Raw genomic sequence first — 14,092 nt, forward strand, 5'->3', positions numbered from 1 at the left:
TTACTAAGCTACAAAAGAAAAGAGGAGAGAAAGTAAGAGAGGAGGAGAGGGTGAGGCTGGTAGTGGGGAGGGGGCTTCCTTAAGTTTAAAATAAGCAAATGAATCAAAAAGCTTCTCTGCCTGCCAGTGGCTGGAAAATCTGATACACAATGAAGTTTTCGCTCTTACAAAGAACCATACAAAGTGCTCTCAGTACATCTTACATAAAAACTAAAGAGGATTACTTTGAACAAAGGGAATGAAATTTTCCTTTAACAGTCGATATACATCCTTTTTAGATTGGCATGTACATTACTTACATAGAAATACATAATTTAGGAAGTTTTGTTGTAATTTTAAAAAAATATAATGTGGGATAATGATAATGTAAATATAGGTCATGACTACCAGATTTCTGGATGGCATAACATCGAAATAAAAGTATTCTTTGGAGATATACTTATGCACATACCCTTCTGCACACAGACACACAAGCTTAATAAGTAATCAACTAGAAATAGGGCAACTACTCAGCACAAAGCTTAAAGATGTTAGGGTTACTATATGTGGCGATTCTCATTGTCTAGTCACTAAAGAAGGTTAAACTAAAAAGACGAAGACCACTCTCTGTGTTTATAGGAGGCAAAGCCAGAATCACTAACTGAAAACTTTAAGGAGGGAGATTTTGAGGAAACCACTTTGTAGAAACCAGAAGTATCTACTTCAAAGATCCAGCTTTATTACTGGGCTGGGTAAAAATTAGCTCACTTTTTACTAAAATGTTAACAAGGATTGTTATGCTCAAGTTAGTGTTAGACTGGAAGTTTGCAAAGGAACCCAGTAACAGACCAAAATCTGGGACATCAGAATCTCAATATGAATTAAAAAATTTTTTATTTCTGAATGTAAGTTCTGCAGTCAAGGAACCCACACCTATATTAAACATTCTTTGAGACTGGTTAAAGTTTTAATGCTGTTGGTGAGTTGGGAGTCAAATTATCTTGAGTGATCTTTAATCCCTTTAATAGCATGCTATCAATTACCTCCTTGGTTCAGTTAAAATCCTTCTGTAATATGCAAATAGACCCCAGCTTCTACCAATACTAAGAATGTCATCAGATAGCCCCTAAGATTTCCAGAGACTTCTTCACTTAAATTTAACTCTCATATCTGATGTTTCCATCAATGTACTTAACAAACACCTTGATTTATGGCTTGCTTTTGATCTGTTATTATCAAAGCTTCATGAAATCATTACCACACTGGAACATTTGGTGTAACAAAACTCTGGGTTCCAGGACATGTCAGTCATATCTGGCTCAGAAAAAACTTTCTCTTATGCCCTATGGGATGAGAACTATGCTTTTTTTGTGGACAATTAAACAGTTTCTTTCTGGATATGGTGGTACTTGCTTATGATCTTAATACTCAAGAAAATGAGGCAAGTTTAAAGCCAGCCAAGGCTACACAGCATAGCTAGGGAAACAGGATACATTCCTTAAATTCCCAAATTTTTGGCAGTAGAAAAACAACGGTCTAAGGAGTGCTAATATGTAGCCTCATGACTGGGAATAGATGTGACTTAATGGTTAGACTCTAGATTCAGCAACATAATATTTGGGTTTAAGTTTTTATTTGTCTCTATTTTAATTTCTGGTTAGTTTATTCACAGAACTCAAGTTTTTCTCTCTTTGTTGAGGTCAGTCTATCTTCTACCAGCAGGTTCTTATCTTAGCCAAGAAGAAAAAACAAACAAACAGATTCTAGTCAGTGATAATCTGAAAACCTAGCAATTATAAGAGCTATAAGAATTTCACAACCCACAAACTTGACACCAACTCTGATGATACAAAAAAAATTTAAAAAGCTAGTAAAGGTAGTGAAGGGGTCTTATAGTATTAAAACACATATTTTACTAACTTGCCTACTACAAAAGGAGATACAGTTATTTAACTAAATCTCCTTTAACTTTTACATAACAAAATATATATTTTTACAGTGAAGGAATATTGCCATCTTCACTGAAGAATAGGGATCAGAAATGATAGTGACACAGACAAATGACAGCAGGGTCAATAAAGAGAAAACTAGCATACAGGCTTCTTATGTAAATGTGTCTATGTTAGGGCAACAGTTCTGAGACTTGGGAAGACTTACATGTATATTTCTTACTATATAGATGTGTCTATGTTAGGACAACAATTTTGTTCTGAGGCTTAGAAAGCACTTATTCTACAGCTAAAGGGAATCATTTAGACAATTTATATCAAATGCCAAAGCACTAATTCAGTACAATTAATACAATTAATTGTCCTCCTGTACAGAGGTCTGGCTTGCTCTGCATTCATCAGCTGTAATGCTCTTTGACTTTAGCCTTCTATCATCTGTACAAGAGAAGTATGGTTTAACGGATTTATTTTCTCAAAATAGGTGTCCTAACCCAACACTCATATCCAGGTTTCCCTGCTGTGACCCACCTTTGTAAGATCCCATCTCCTTCCTTTCTAGTCAAATTCACTTTGCCATGAACAATGATCATTCTCCTTTAGGTTACCACTAAGGCCTTTGCAGCCCTTTAAAGACCCACAATGAGACAACCTCTTCGCAAGAGTATTTTCTGACTATGAAAAGGAGAATATGCTTGATTTTCTTATGGTTTACTACTAAATGGAGAACATGCTGGGTTCTAAATGCAAGGGTTGGTCTTTTATCATGCAAAGTCTTTCATGCTTTAAATAGAAAAAAAATTAAAATAATTTCCCCAGTTCATGGCTCAGTGCCTAACATCTGGAAGTTGTGCTCTAAATGTTGACTGAATGAAGGCATCACTGTTAATTTCTGCAGATATTTCATGTGACAGATGTGAGAGAAATCTTGTATAGGACACATAGCATGTGGACAGCAGGGCAGCTTGGTGATATCCTTCATATAATTTATACAGTTGATATATCAAAATAAGGGCTAGGTATCTCCTAGCTCAGCACGTACAAGGTCCTAACAGATTTAAAAAAATAAAAATAAAAAATTTAAGTAGGATATATTGCTAAAATTTTATAGAAGAAAAATTAAGAGATTTTTCTAGCAGCAAACCTGCCAAGAATGAACAAGGGCCTGGATTCAAGTCTTGGTAGTAATAAAAAAAGAATTTACCAGAACACTGGTAACTATTATTAATTCTTAAAACCTTTCGATAACTTTAAAAATATTACATTCCTTGAAGCACAGTTTCTTTGACAGTAAAACTGAGATTTAATACCTCATAATATCTCAAAATCTAAAGTCTCTTTGGTGCTAACTACACTTCAAAACGACATGAGCTATGAAGGTCATAGTAAGAGGAGTCCAGATGATATACAGATAGAAAAAAATGGCTCTTTGCATTTTGAACAATTTGAATAATGAACATTTATATGTACCACTCCATGTCATTCCCCTCACAAATCTAGATGCTGACTGTTGAATAAACACTTGTACATACTTCTTCTCATTTTACTCTAGAATGTTTGGGATAATGTCAAATCTTGACAAACTCTCAAATCACAAAGCTGGCTCTTAATGAAGTTAAGTAAATTTTTCACATAGTTAATCTTGTCAAAAAGTTGTTTGAAAAACATTTAGTCATAGGTTTATAGAGTTTCCAATTTAAAATATTAAACAAAAACTTCAGAATATTTTCACCAGAAGAATGGAGTTCAAATTCTGGATATAAGCCATTTCCTGATGGCTTATATTAATGAGCCATCCATTCCATTCCAGAAAACATAAGAAAAAGACACAACATAAAGTCTCTGGTTGGCTCTGCATTGTAAGACTCTTACTGGTTAGTAGGCTATACCTGTTATTTGCTTTTTTGTCTCCAGGTCTCTGGTTTGCTTCAGCACCTGGAGTAGTCGAGGTACACCATTCAGTTCAGCTACTTCCAACTTGTTGTCATTGTCTTCAAATACCAAGTTTCTCAAGGCCCCACACGCACCCCGCTGAGCATCTTCATTCTGAACTTTGAGCAGCTGCAGGAGCTTAGGGATTCCTCGAAGCTGATTAACCTGGGATAAATGTATATATTCCTACTTATTATTTTTGGTGTGGCATTAAGACACTCAGGAACGAATGTTCACTGATGGACTCAACAACTGAATGTAGCACAATATGAGACTCAGATTATGGTGAAAATCTGTTCCATAAGCAAAATCTGTCAATGAGCTTCAAGAAGAAAGGTTAATTAAGGAAGGGATGAGTAAAGGGCATTTGGTAACAAAAGCCTGGAAAACAGTAAAAAATAGGATAACCTTAAATCTGGGGACTAGACAATTTTATTAAAGAACACAAAATTACATAAGTAATTTTTAGGATAAATGTTTATAGATAATAAAAATGAATAGAATTACCATCAATAGCAGAAAAATGCATTTATTATGGCAGTATTGGGAGCCTTGAAACTTATCTCCAAATCTAAGTTACCATCAACTGCTTTGAGTATTTATAAGGATGACATAAGCTATGTGAGAATTTTAAGTAAAAAATTTATACGTTTTGATGTGCTATTTTAAAACATTTTCTTCTACCCATGCATGCAAGGAAGAACATGTCGTCTATTAAGAGAGAGTGCTACAACTAGTAAGGGAAAGAGAAAAACAGGTTACTTAGCTGAATATGCTACTGTATGCCTGTAATCCTAGCACTTGAAAAGTTGAAGCAGAAGACTAGAAAGCTGCAAAGTGAGCCCCAGTCTCAAAACAGAACAACAATAACCAAGACAAAATAAAATAAAGGCGTTAGATTCACAGATTATGTAAGGTTAAAAGAAGCCAAATAGTGAACAATGTCAACTTGAGCAGTAATTTGGTGTTTTAGACTGCAAACACCATAGAAGAGGCAGACATGTCATCCAGAGTGTTAACTTGCAGTTTCATAGTTGCTCTCATCTTTTCTCCATCTACATATGCCTTGCAAAATTTCAAGTTGGCAAGGGCTTTTGGTATAGACTTCACTCATTTGCATCATCATAATGTAGAAGTTGTTAGGAAGTCAGTTTTTATAACTGCCCATGGGCTTGATGTTCAATGAAGCATAGAGGTGCCTGAGCAGCCAGCTCATTTGTGTATTACCTAAGTATCAAACTCTAGCTTCCCTCCCTCACACAGAAAGCATAAGTGAAGGCTAGCAGGGTGGCTCAGTGGGTAATGGTGCTTGATGTCAAGCCTGATGACCTAAGATTGACCCCTGGTAGAGGAAGACAATTAATTCCCACAAGTTGCCCTCTAATCTCCCCTTGTGTGCCATGATACATGTGTGTGGGCACAAACATACAATAAATGAATATGAAAAAAATAGCGAAAGTGAAATTTATGGCAAGAGTCTTCAAACCTTACATTTTCTTTTGGTAGAATTGGAGAAAAGACTACCAAGAGAGGAATAAAAACAGCTTTATACAATACTCTAAATAGTAAATTATACCATAATAATAACCACAATAACAAGTTTCCCTTCCCATTCTGTCTGTTAGAAGTATTGAGTGTCATATATTTTATCTACATTTTAGCTTGTGATAACCTTAAGGGAAGTACTTTATATATATAAAAAAGTTATATAAAAACCAAAAATGGGACAGACATTGTCTGAGTGCTTGGTTGAAGGTTAGGCCAAATTTGGGCATCTCAAGAGAGGACTTCTGGGGGTAGTATTGTCTCATATGCCTCTGCCTGAGCCGTAAAGTAGACTAAGACTTAGAAGGCTAAGTAAATCAGGGCATTAAAAAAATGTATGTATATGTGTATATGAAGGAGAAGAATTGCAGGTCATTGCCACAGAAAATATTTTCAACAAAATAATAGAGGAAATTTTTTCTTACTCAAAGAAGAAGATGCCTATCAAGGTACAAGTAGCATATAGAACATCATATAGATTGAGCCAGAAAAGAAATTTCTTCATGGCACATATTAATAAAAATGCCAAATATACAGAACAAAAAAGGAATATTAAATGCTGAAAGGAAAAAAATGAAGTAATATATAAAGGCAGACCTATTAGAAGAGAACATGACTTTTCAATGGAGATTCTAAAACCCAGAAAGTCCTGGACAGGTTGTCTACAAATTCTAAGACCACAAAATCAAAGATTGATTATTTCAATACAATCGATGGAAATGAAAAGACATTCCTTGATAAAACAAAATTCAAGCATTATCTGTTTGCAAACCCAGTCCAATTGTAGACGCCAGAAAGAAAACATCAACCTGAAGAGGTTAACCACACTGAAGAAAATAAAAGGAATAAATAACATCAGACCAGCAAATCAAAAGATGGGGAAAAAAAAAACCCCAACAAAATAACTATGCAAAACTGGCTATCAACAAACACTGCTCATTAATATCTCTCAACATCAATGGTCTTAATTCTCCTCAAGAAAAAATACACACTAACAGAATAGCTTTGAAAACAGAATTCATCCTTCTGCTACATCCAAGAAACACAACATCTTAATGTCACCTTAATCACACCTTAATCACTTCATGGTAAAAGGATGGAAAAAATATCCCAAGCAAATGGACTTAAAAAGCAAGCTGGTGTAGCCATCTTAATATCTAACACAGTAGACTTCAAACCAAAAATAATCAGTAGAAACAAAGGACACTACAGACTTGTCAAAGAAAACAAATTCTACCAACAAGACATTGTAATTCTTAACATCTATGCACCAAACACAAGAGCACTGAAATTCATAAAAAGAAATATTACTAAAGCTTAAATCACATATTGACCCTTACATGCTGATAGTAGGAAAGTTTGATGGGTCACTCCTGCCAATAGACAGGTCATCCAGATTAAACCTAAACAGAGAAATGCTGGAGCTAACTGATATTATTATAAATCAAATGGACCTAACAGATAATTACAGAATATTTCACCGAAACACAAAAGAATATACCTTCTTAGTACCTTATCCAACTTTATCCAAAGTTAGTACCTCATAGAACCTTATCCAAAACTGACCACATACAAAGCAAGTCTAAACAGATACAAGAAAACTGAAACAACATCCTGCATCAATCTAACTAGCACAGATAAAAGTTGGATAACAACAGCAACAGACAAATTAGAAACTCAGAAATTAAGAAATAAATTTTAAAATGTTTAGAATTGAATGAAAATGAATACATAACACCCAAACTTATGGAACATAATGAGAGTAGTTCTAAGAGGCAAGTTCATAGGCCTAAGTGCCAACATAAGTAATTTAACAGCATACCTGAAAGCTCTAGAATACCAGGGAAAGAAATAACTCACAAAAGGAGTAAAAGGCAAGAAATACTCAACCTCAGAAGGGCTGAAATTAACAAAGTAGAAAACAAGCGAACAAAATACAAAGAATCAATGAAACAAAAAGTTGGTTCTTTGAGAAAATCAATTAAGATTTACAAACCAGCTGGGCATGGTGACAAATGCTTTTAGTCCCAGCAGTTTGGGAGGTAGAAGCAGGCAGATAGTTGTGAGTTTGAGGTCTACAAAGTGAGTCCAGGACAGCCAAAGCTATATAAAGAAACCCTGTCTCAAAAAACAAATACAAAACAAACCAAACAACAACAACAAAACAACAAAAAAACAAAACAAAAAAAAAACCCCAAACCAATCAAAAAAGATTTACAAACTTTAGCCAAACTAACTAAATGGCAGAGAAAGAAGATCCAAATTAACAAAATTAGAGAGAGAAATCCAGAGAATTAAAACAAACATTTCTTGATTAAAAACCACTTACCAAAGTTAAATTAAGATAGGAATATAAACAAATCTATACCACCTAGTAAAACAGAAGCAGTAATTAAAAGTCCCCCTGGCACAAAAAAACAATAACAGGGCCAGATGGTTTTAGTAAAGAATTCTATGAGACTTTCAAAAAAGAATTAAATCCAATACAATATAGTGCAACTCATTTTATAAGTTCATAGTTATGCTGATTCCTTAACTGCATAAGCACTTGAAAAAGAAAGATAATCAGAGACCAATTTCCCTTATGAACATAGGTGAAAAATATTCTTAATAAAATACTTGCAAAGCAAATCCAAGAACACATCAAAAAGATCATCCCAATGGGTATCTTGTTCTTCATGTGGGTTCCCTAGTAAAGGGATCTGGAGCTGTTTCTGACAAGGATTCTGTTGCATGCTTTTCAATCATTTCCTCTGGCAGGACTGCCTTGCCAGGCCACTGTGGAAGAGGATGTCTTACTCAGCCCTGATGCAACTTGATGTGCTGGGATGGGTAGGTGGGGGAGGCTCCGTTTTTCTGAGGGTTAGGGGAGGGAGTATAGGGGCAAGAGAGAAGGGTGGAACTGGGAAGGGAGAAGTGATTGAATTAACTAAAAGGATTATTAATTGATAAACTTAATCTACAATATAAACAAACTGAAACAATAAAACTACATGATCAAAACAAAAACAAAAACAAACTACATGATCATCTCATTAGGTGCAGAGAAGGCCTAAGACAAAATTGGGCAGTCCTTCATAATAAAAGTCCTAGCGAGACTAGGAATACAAGGGACATATCTAAACAAAATAAGGGCAATTTATAACAAGCCCATAGCCAACATCAATCTAAATAAAAAAAAAAATTCAAAGCATTTCCACTAAAATCAGGAATAAGCCAAGGTTGTGCACTCTCTCCATACCTTGCCAATACAGTACTTGTAGTCTAGTCAGAACAATATGACAACTGAAGGAGATCAAGGTGACACAAAGTGGAAAGGAAGGAGTCAAAGTATCATTATTTGCAGATGATGTGATAGTGTACATCAGTGACCATAAAAATTCCACTGGGAAACTCTTACAGCTGATAAATACTTTCAGCAAAGTAGCCAGGTATAAAATTACACGTAAAAATCAGTTAGCCCTCCTATATAAAAATAACAAACTTACTGAGAAAAAAACAGAGGAACAACACCTTTCATAAAACTTAAAAAATATAAGATATCAGATGAAAGCATGATATATAATGAATAAATTGTGAAGAAAACAAAACAAAACAAAACAAAACAAACACCCACTTGCTAGATTACTCAGGGAACATATGTGTCAATCCATATGTGCTGGGACACAAAAGATGTCTCAAAAATTAGGATCACATAGATTATATTCTTTGAGGAAAAAGCAAAATTATAACAAAAGGTAAAAATTTTAAATGTTAATGAAAATTATTAAAGTACCTAGGATTTTAAAAAACCAAATGAGAAATTACAGTAATTTTCTTTGATTAAAAAAAAAGAACTTTATTCTACTTCACATTCATTAGGTTTATATTAGAAAGAAATTACAGCTTACTTTTGGTTTCTTTATGCATGTATAACATCCTAAAGATCATTTGCTGAAAATATTTTCTCTGCTGATTTCTAATAATGTGTATTTCCCTAATGCAAAAATATATAAAATATCTCAGAGGTAACTCTAACCAAGCAAGAGAAAGTCTTGTATGATAAATAGTTTATTACATTGAAGGAAGAAATTGAAAAAGACATCAGAAAATAGAAAGATCTTCCATGCTTATGGATCAGTAGAATTAATACAGTAAAAATGGTCACCCTACCAAAAAACAATGTACAGGTTCAGGGAAACCCCCATCAAATTTCCAACACGATTCTTTACAGAACTTAAAATTCAGGACAATTTTCAGCTACACACAGAAACACAAAAGGCCCACAATAGCTAAAACAATCCTGAGTAATGACAGAACTGCTGGAGATATCAATATCCCCTATCTCAAACTGTACTAAAAAGGTATAGTAATAAAAACAGCATGGTACTGGCAAAGAAACAGACACATTGATAAGCTCAATTGAATTGAAGACCTAGAAATAAGTTCACACACCTATGGGCACCTTATTTTGATAAGCAAGCCAGAAATATACCCTGGAAAAATACACCGTCTTATTTGGCCGAACTGGATGGCTTCATATAGAAGAATCCAATTAGGTCTCCACCATGTGAAGCATCCAGGGCTAGTACATATCATTGTGTTTGTCTTAAAGTCACTATTGTTCCATTTGAAACCCCATGACCAAAAGTACCTTAGGGAGGAAAGGGTTTATTTCACTCACACTTCCATAGAACAGTTCACCATCAAAAGCAGTGTGGGCAGGGAGTCCTAATGACATTCTGCTATATTCTCAGATCAGCGCACCTCAGGCTCTCCTTAACCTCATTGTGTAGGTAAAAATGAGCTTGAATTTCTGACTCTCCTTTCCCCCGAATATTAGGATCACAGGTGTGAGTCAGTTCGTGGTTTGTGCAGTGTTAGGCTTTGTGTGTACTTGGAAGCACTGTCTCAGTTCTTCAGTGAAAAGTTTTACATTTACATTAAGGACTGGCTTTGTTGTACACAGTCAACAAACCACTGCTGGTTTGCTGATTTAATGAGGGCTAGGAAGATACTCACCCTTTTCCGTGCTTCAGATTTTTGGAAGCTCTCATGCTGTATGAACGTAGCTGCAGCAGAGATCCTAGACAATGGCACATGATCTGCATCAAGCATATTCACAGCTCGCTCCAAGGTCATCTCCATGTCTGCATTCCTAGATGGTCACAGATGTGGTGAGAAAACAAATCTGCCCCTCTGACTGCCCAGAAGTGACTTAGTACCTAACATCTGCACTCTAGAGTTTCTTTAGCCTAAGAAACACCAGCACTGGAAATCAGAAGGCATCAGAAGTTAGTGACAGAATTTCTCTAGTTCCCCTTAGACTGGTCTCTGAGGATGTTGTAAGACAGTAACAATGTACACAAAATAAAGAAATGCAACTCTCTAAGATAAATAGGTATAGAATAATTATACAAAAATTACCTAAAAACCTCCAATACAACCATTTAAATATAAAGAAAATTTGTTCATAGAAAATAAAAATTATCACTACTCTGGGAATCTCACAACTATAGTAGAAACATCCTCCCTAAAAAGCAAATAAAATAATTATTTAGAGTTTTCTCAGGGTTGCTCAGAATCTGCTATTTCACCTGAAAATACAACAGCAGTTCAAAACAAAACAAACAAAATAAAACATCCCTCACTTTTGGTAAAATAAGTCATGCTGGTGTGACAAGTGCAGAAGGAGAATCAATGCTTAAATGCCTCTCTGGACATGCCTTTTCAGTTCTGTTCTGACACCCTTAGCTCTCCCACTATAATGAAGTTCATCCTGTGCTTAGGGGACAGTTTATACTTTATTAGTTGCTGGTGATTGATTCATATGTAGTTGATACATAGAGGCTCCTTTATAGACAACATTACTTGTGAAATGATAACCCCCAACTAATTCACAGAGCAATACTTTCTTTTTAATTTCTGCTAGAAAGGTTAGATAGTCTAATATGGACATGGTTACAGCCTAGGTAATACAAACACCAAAGACAGATTGGAAAGTTGTTTTCTAGTATCTGCTAGCAAGTTGTGTGAATAGTCTCTCTTCTATCAAAATGACCACTACTATATGCATGTGTGAGAAGTGAGTGTGTGTGGTTCTGTCAGTGGTGTCCCTGTGTGCTGGTGAGTGTGGGGCAGGTGGGGATATAAGGAACAATGTAATATATTTTCTGTAATACATTTTCATATACAGAATTTCAGAATATGCCACCTCAAAATGTTAAGTTTTAGCTACTGTTTATGTTGAGCTGAAAGGCACATCATGATTATTATAATATTTCAAGAGAAGCAGAATACTGCTGGCCCCTATACGAAGAATTATATCAGGATCTCATATTTAAAAGTATGCTTCAGGATACAATTGTAATTGTTAAAAAAAGAAAAGAAAGCATGTGGGCTACAAGATAAGACTTTTTTGGTTTTTTTTTGTTTTGTTTTTTGAGACGGGGTTTCTCTGTGTACCGTCTTGGAACTGAGACTGTAGACCAGGGTGGTCTTGAACTCACAGAGGTCCACCTGCCTCTGCCTCCTGAGTGCTGAGATTAAATGTGTGTGCCACCACACCTAGCTAAGATCACATTTCTTGATGCAACTTGATAGATAGTGTTGAGGAGAGAGGTGACAAATCAGGAAGAACAGTTGTTCCCTGGCTCCTGTCTTCTAAACTAGGATTCAAAAGGTGAACCGTTCAACAACTTTAGTTATGACTCTCAGTGTAGATCAGCTAAGATAAACTTTGGTAGTGTGCTTCCATAGCAACATATACACACACACTAAAAAACTTAATAAATGTAAATAACAAATAAAAGAGAAACAACACAAAATGATATTGGTCAGAATAAGAGGCATTATAGAAGCAGAAAGACACAAATGGTATATAGTCACTTATAAGTGGATATTAGACATATAATATTGGATAAACACACTAAAATCTGTACACCTAAGGAAGCTAATGAAGAAGGAGGACCCTGGGTAAGATGCTCAATCTTTATTCAGAAAGGTAATTGGGTGGGACATCAGAAGAGAGAGAAAACAGGGAACAAGACAGGAGCCTACCACAGAGGGCCTCTGAAAGACTCTATACCCAGCAGTATATAAAAGCAGATGCTGAAACTCACAGCCAAACTTTGGTCAGAGTGCAGGGAATCTTATGAAAGAACAGGGAGATAGAAAGAGCTGGAGGGGACAGGAGCTCCACAAGGAGAGCAACAGAACCAAAATCGGGGCCCAGGGGTCTTTTCTAAGACTGATACTACAAACAAGGACAATTCATGGAGATTACCTAGAACCCCTGTACAGATGTAGCACATGGCAGTTCAGTGTCCAAGAGGGTTCCCTAGTAATGGGAACAGGTACTATGTATGACATAAACTCAGTGGCTGGCTCTTTGATGACTTCCCCCTGAGTGGGGAGCAGCCTTACCAGGTCACAGAGGAAGACAGTGCAGCCAGTCCTGATGAGACCTAATAGATTAGGGTCAGATGGAAGGGGAGAAGGACCTCTCCTATTACTGGACTGGGGAAGGGGCATAGGAGAAGAGGAAGAAAGGGTGGAATTGGGAGGGGGCTACAGCTGGGATACAGAGTGAATAAACTGTAATAAATAAATAAATAAATAAATAAATAAATAAGGCATTGTAGAAAGAACTACCCCTCAAAAAAAAATCCTAGCAATTTTCTGTGTGTAGAATTCCCAACACATTCCTGCCACATAGTTTGCCTGTCTTTATCTCCTGACATAAACATATGGTTACATCCGTGAAGTCATCAGGCTCCTGTAAGTGTTGTCAAAAGAAATGAAAATTACCTAATTACCTAATTGCCTAGAGAATGGTAAGAATGCCTCTGTGAGCCGAGTGTGGTGGCGCACACTTTTCTGAAGGATTATCTTTTATATGTTAAAAATGAGGATATACAATAAAACTTATATTCAAAAAACATTTTAAAATTGAGGATGATTTTTCTATTGTTAAAATGATAATTGTAATAAACATGATGTGGAGTTAGTGTGACTTGCTCTTTGTTCCAGCAGGTCACAAACTTGCCTGCCTTATTCAGTACAGTTGTTTTTACAACACACCCTGCTTATTTTCTCTGCTCCTTTTCCAGACCCTCACTCAAATCATTCAGTTTTTCTCTCTGTGAGACTTTATAGCCAGGTAGGGCACAATGTAAGCATCTAAGACTTATTTGCTGAATTATTCAACTCTAAGAAGTATTGAAATCCTATTTATAAAAAAAATCCATGTAAAAATTTTCACTTAATGATTTTTTAATTATTTATTTTCTGTGCATTGGTGTTTTGCCTGCATGTATATCTTTTTTTTTTTTTTTTCAATGCAGTTTATTCAGGAACCTTGAACAATCCTCGGACCCTGGGGAGAGCCAGCCCACAGCTTAAATAGCCTCTGGGTAGCCAACCCAGGCGTGCCACGTGGGCAATGCAGATAGGTCCACATACATGGAAGCAAGCCAGATCCTCAGCCTTAGCCAAATGTGGAATTGTTCGTGACAGAGAGCACTCACCATCAGGAAGGTGGAAGGCGGAAACCAGCTCCATCTTTAAGGCATAGCATTCCGCAGCTCTCTACAGTTCCCCCTTTTTGTTTTAGACGCATCAGGCAAGAGTAGAGGTCTGATCTCTGATATTAGAAATAAATTGGGACTTTGTACCGATGTTCATTTAGGTGTCATCCACCCAAAGAGCAT

The 14,092-nt window shown here is 35.9% G+C and overlaps 1 protein-coding gene across 2 annotated transcripts in view; it reads right to left on the reverse strand.

Moving 5' to 3' along the window:
• Positions 1 to 14,092, reverse strand: part of Pkp2 (plakophilin 2) — a 63,722-nt gene that overhangs the window by 35,985 nt on the left and 13,645 nt on the right. For both annotated transcript variants that reach the window (XM_021658743.2, XM_021658742.2), the window contains exons 4-5: positions 10,404 to 10,539; positions 3,815 to 4,022 (exon numbers count right to left, since the gene is read on the reverse strand). In XM_021658743.2, the coding sequence (XP_021514418.1) occupies positions 3,815 to 4,022; positions 10,404 to 10,539 (344 nt within the window). The remainder of the gene's footprint in view (positions 1 to 3,814; positions 4,023 to 10,403; positions 10,540 to 14,092) is intronic.

This window comes from Meriones unguiculatus, chromosome 9, assembly GCF_030254825.1.
Source record: "Meriones unguiculatus strain TT.TT164.6M chromosome 9, Bangor_MerUng_6.1, whole genome shotgun sequence".
NCBI classification, from domain to species: Eukaryota; Metazoa; Chordata; class Mammalia; order Rodentia; family Muridae; genus Meriones; species Meriones unguiculatus.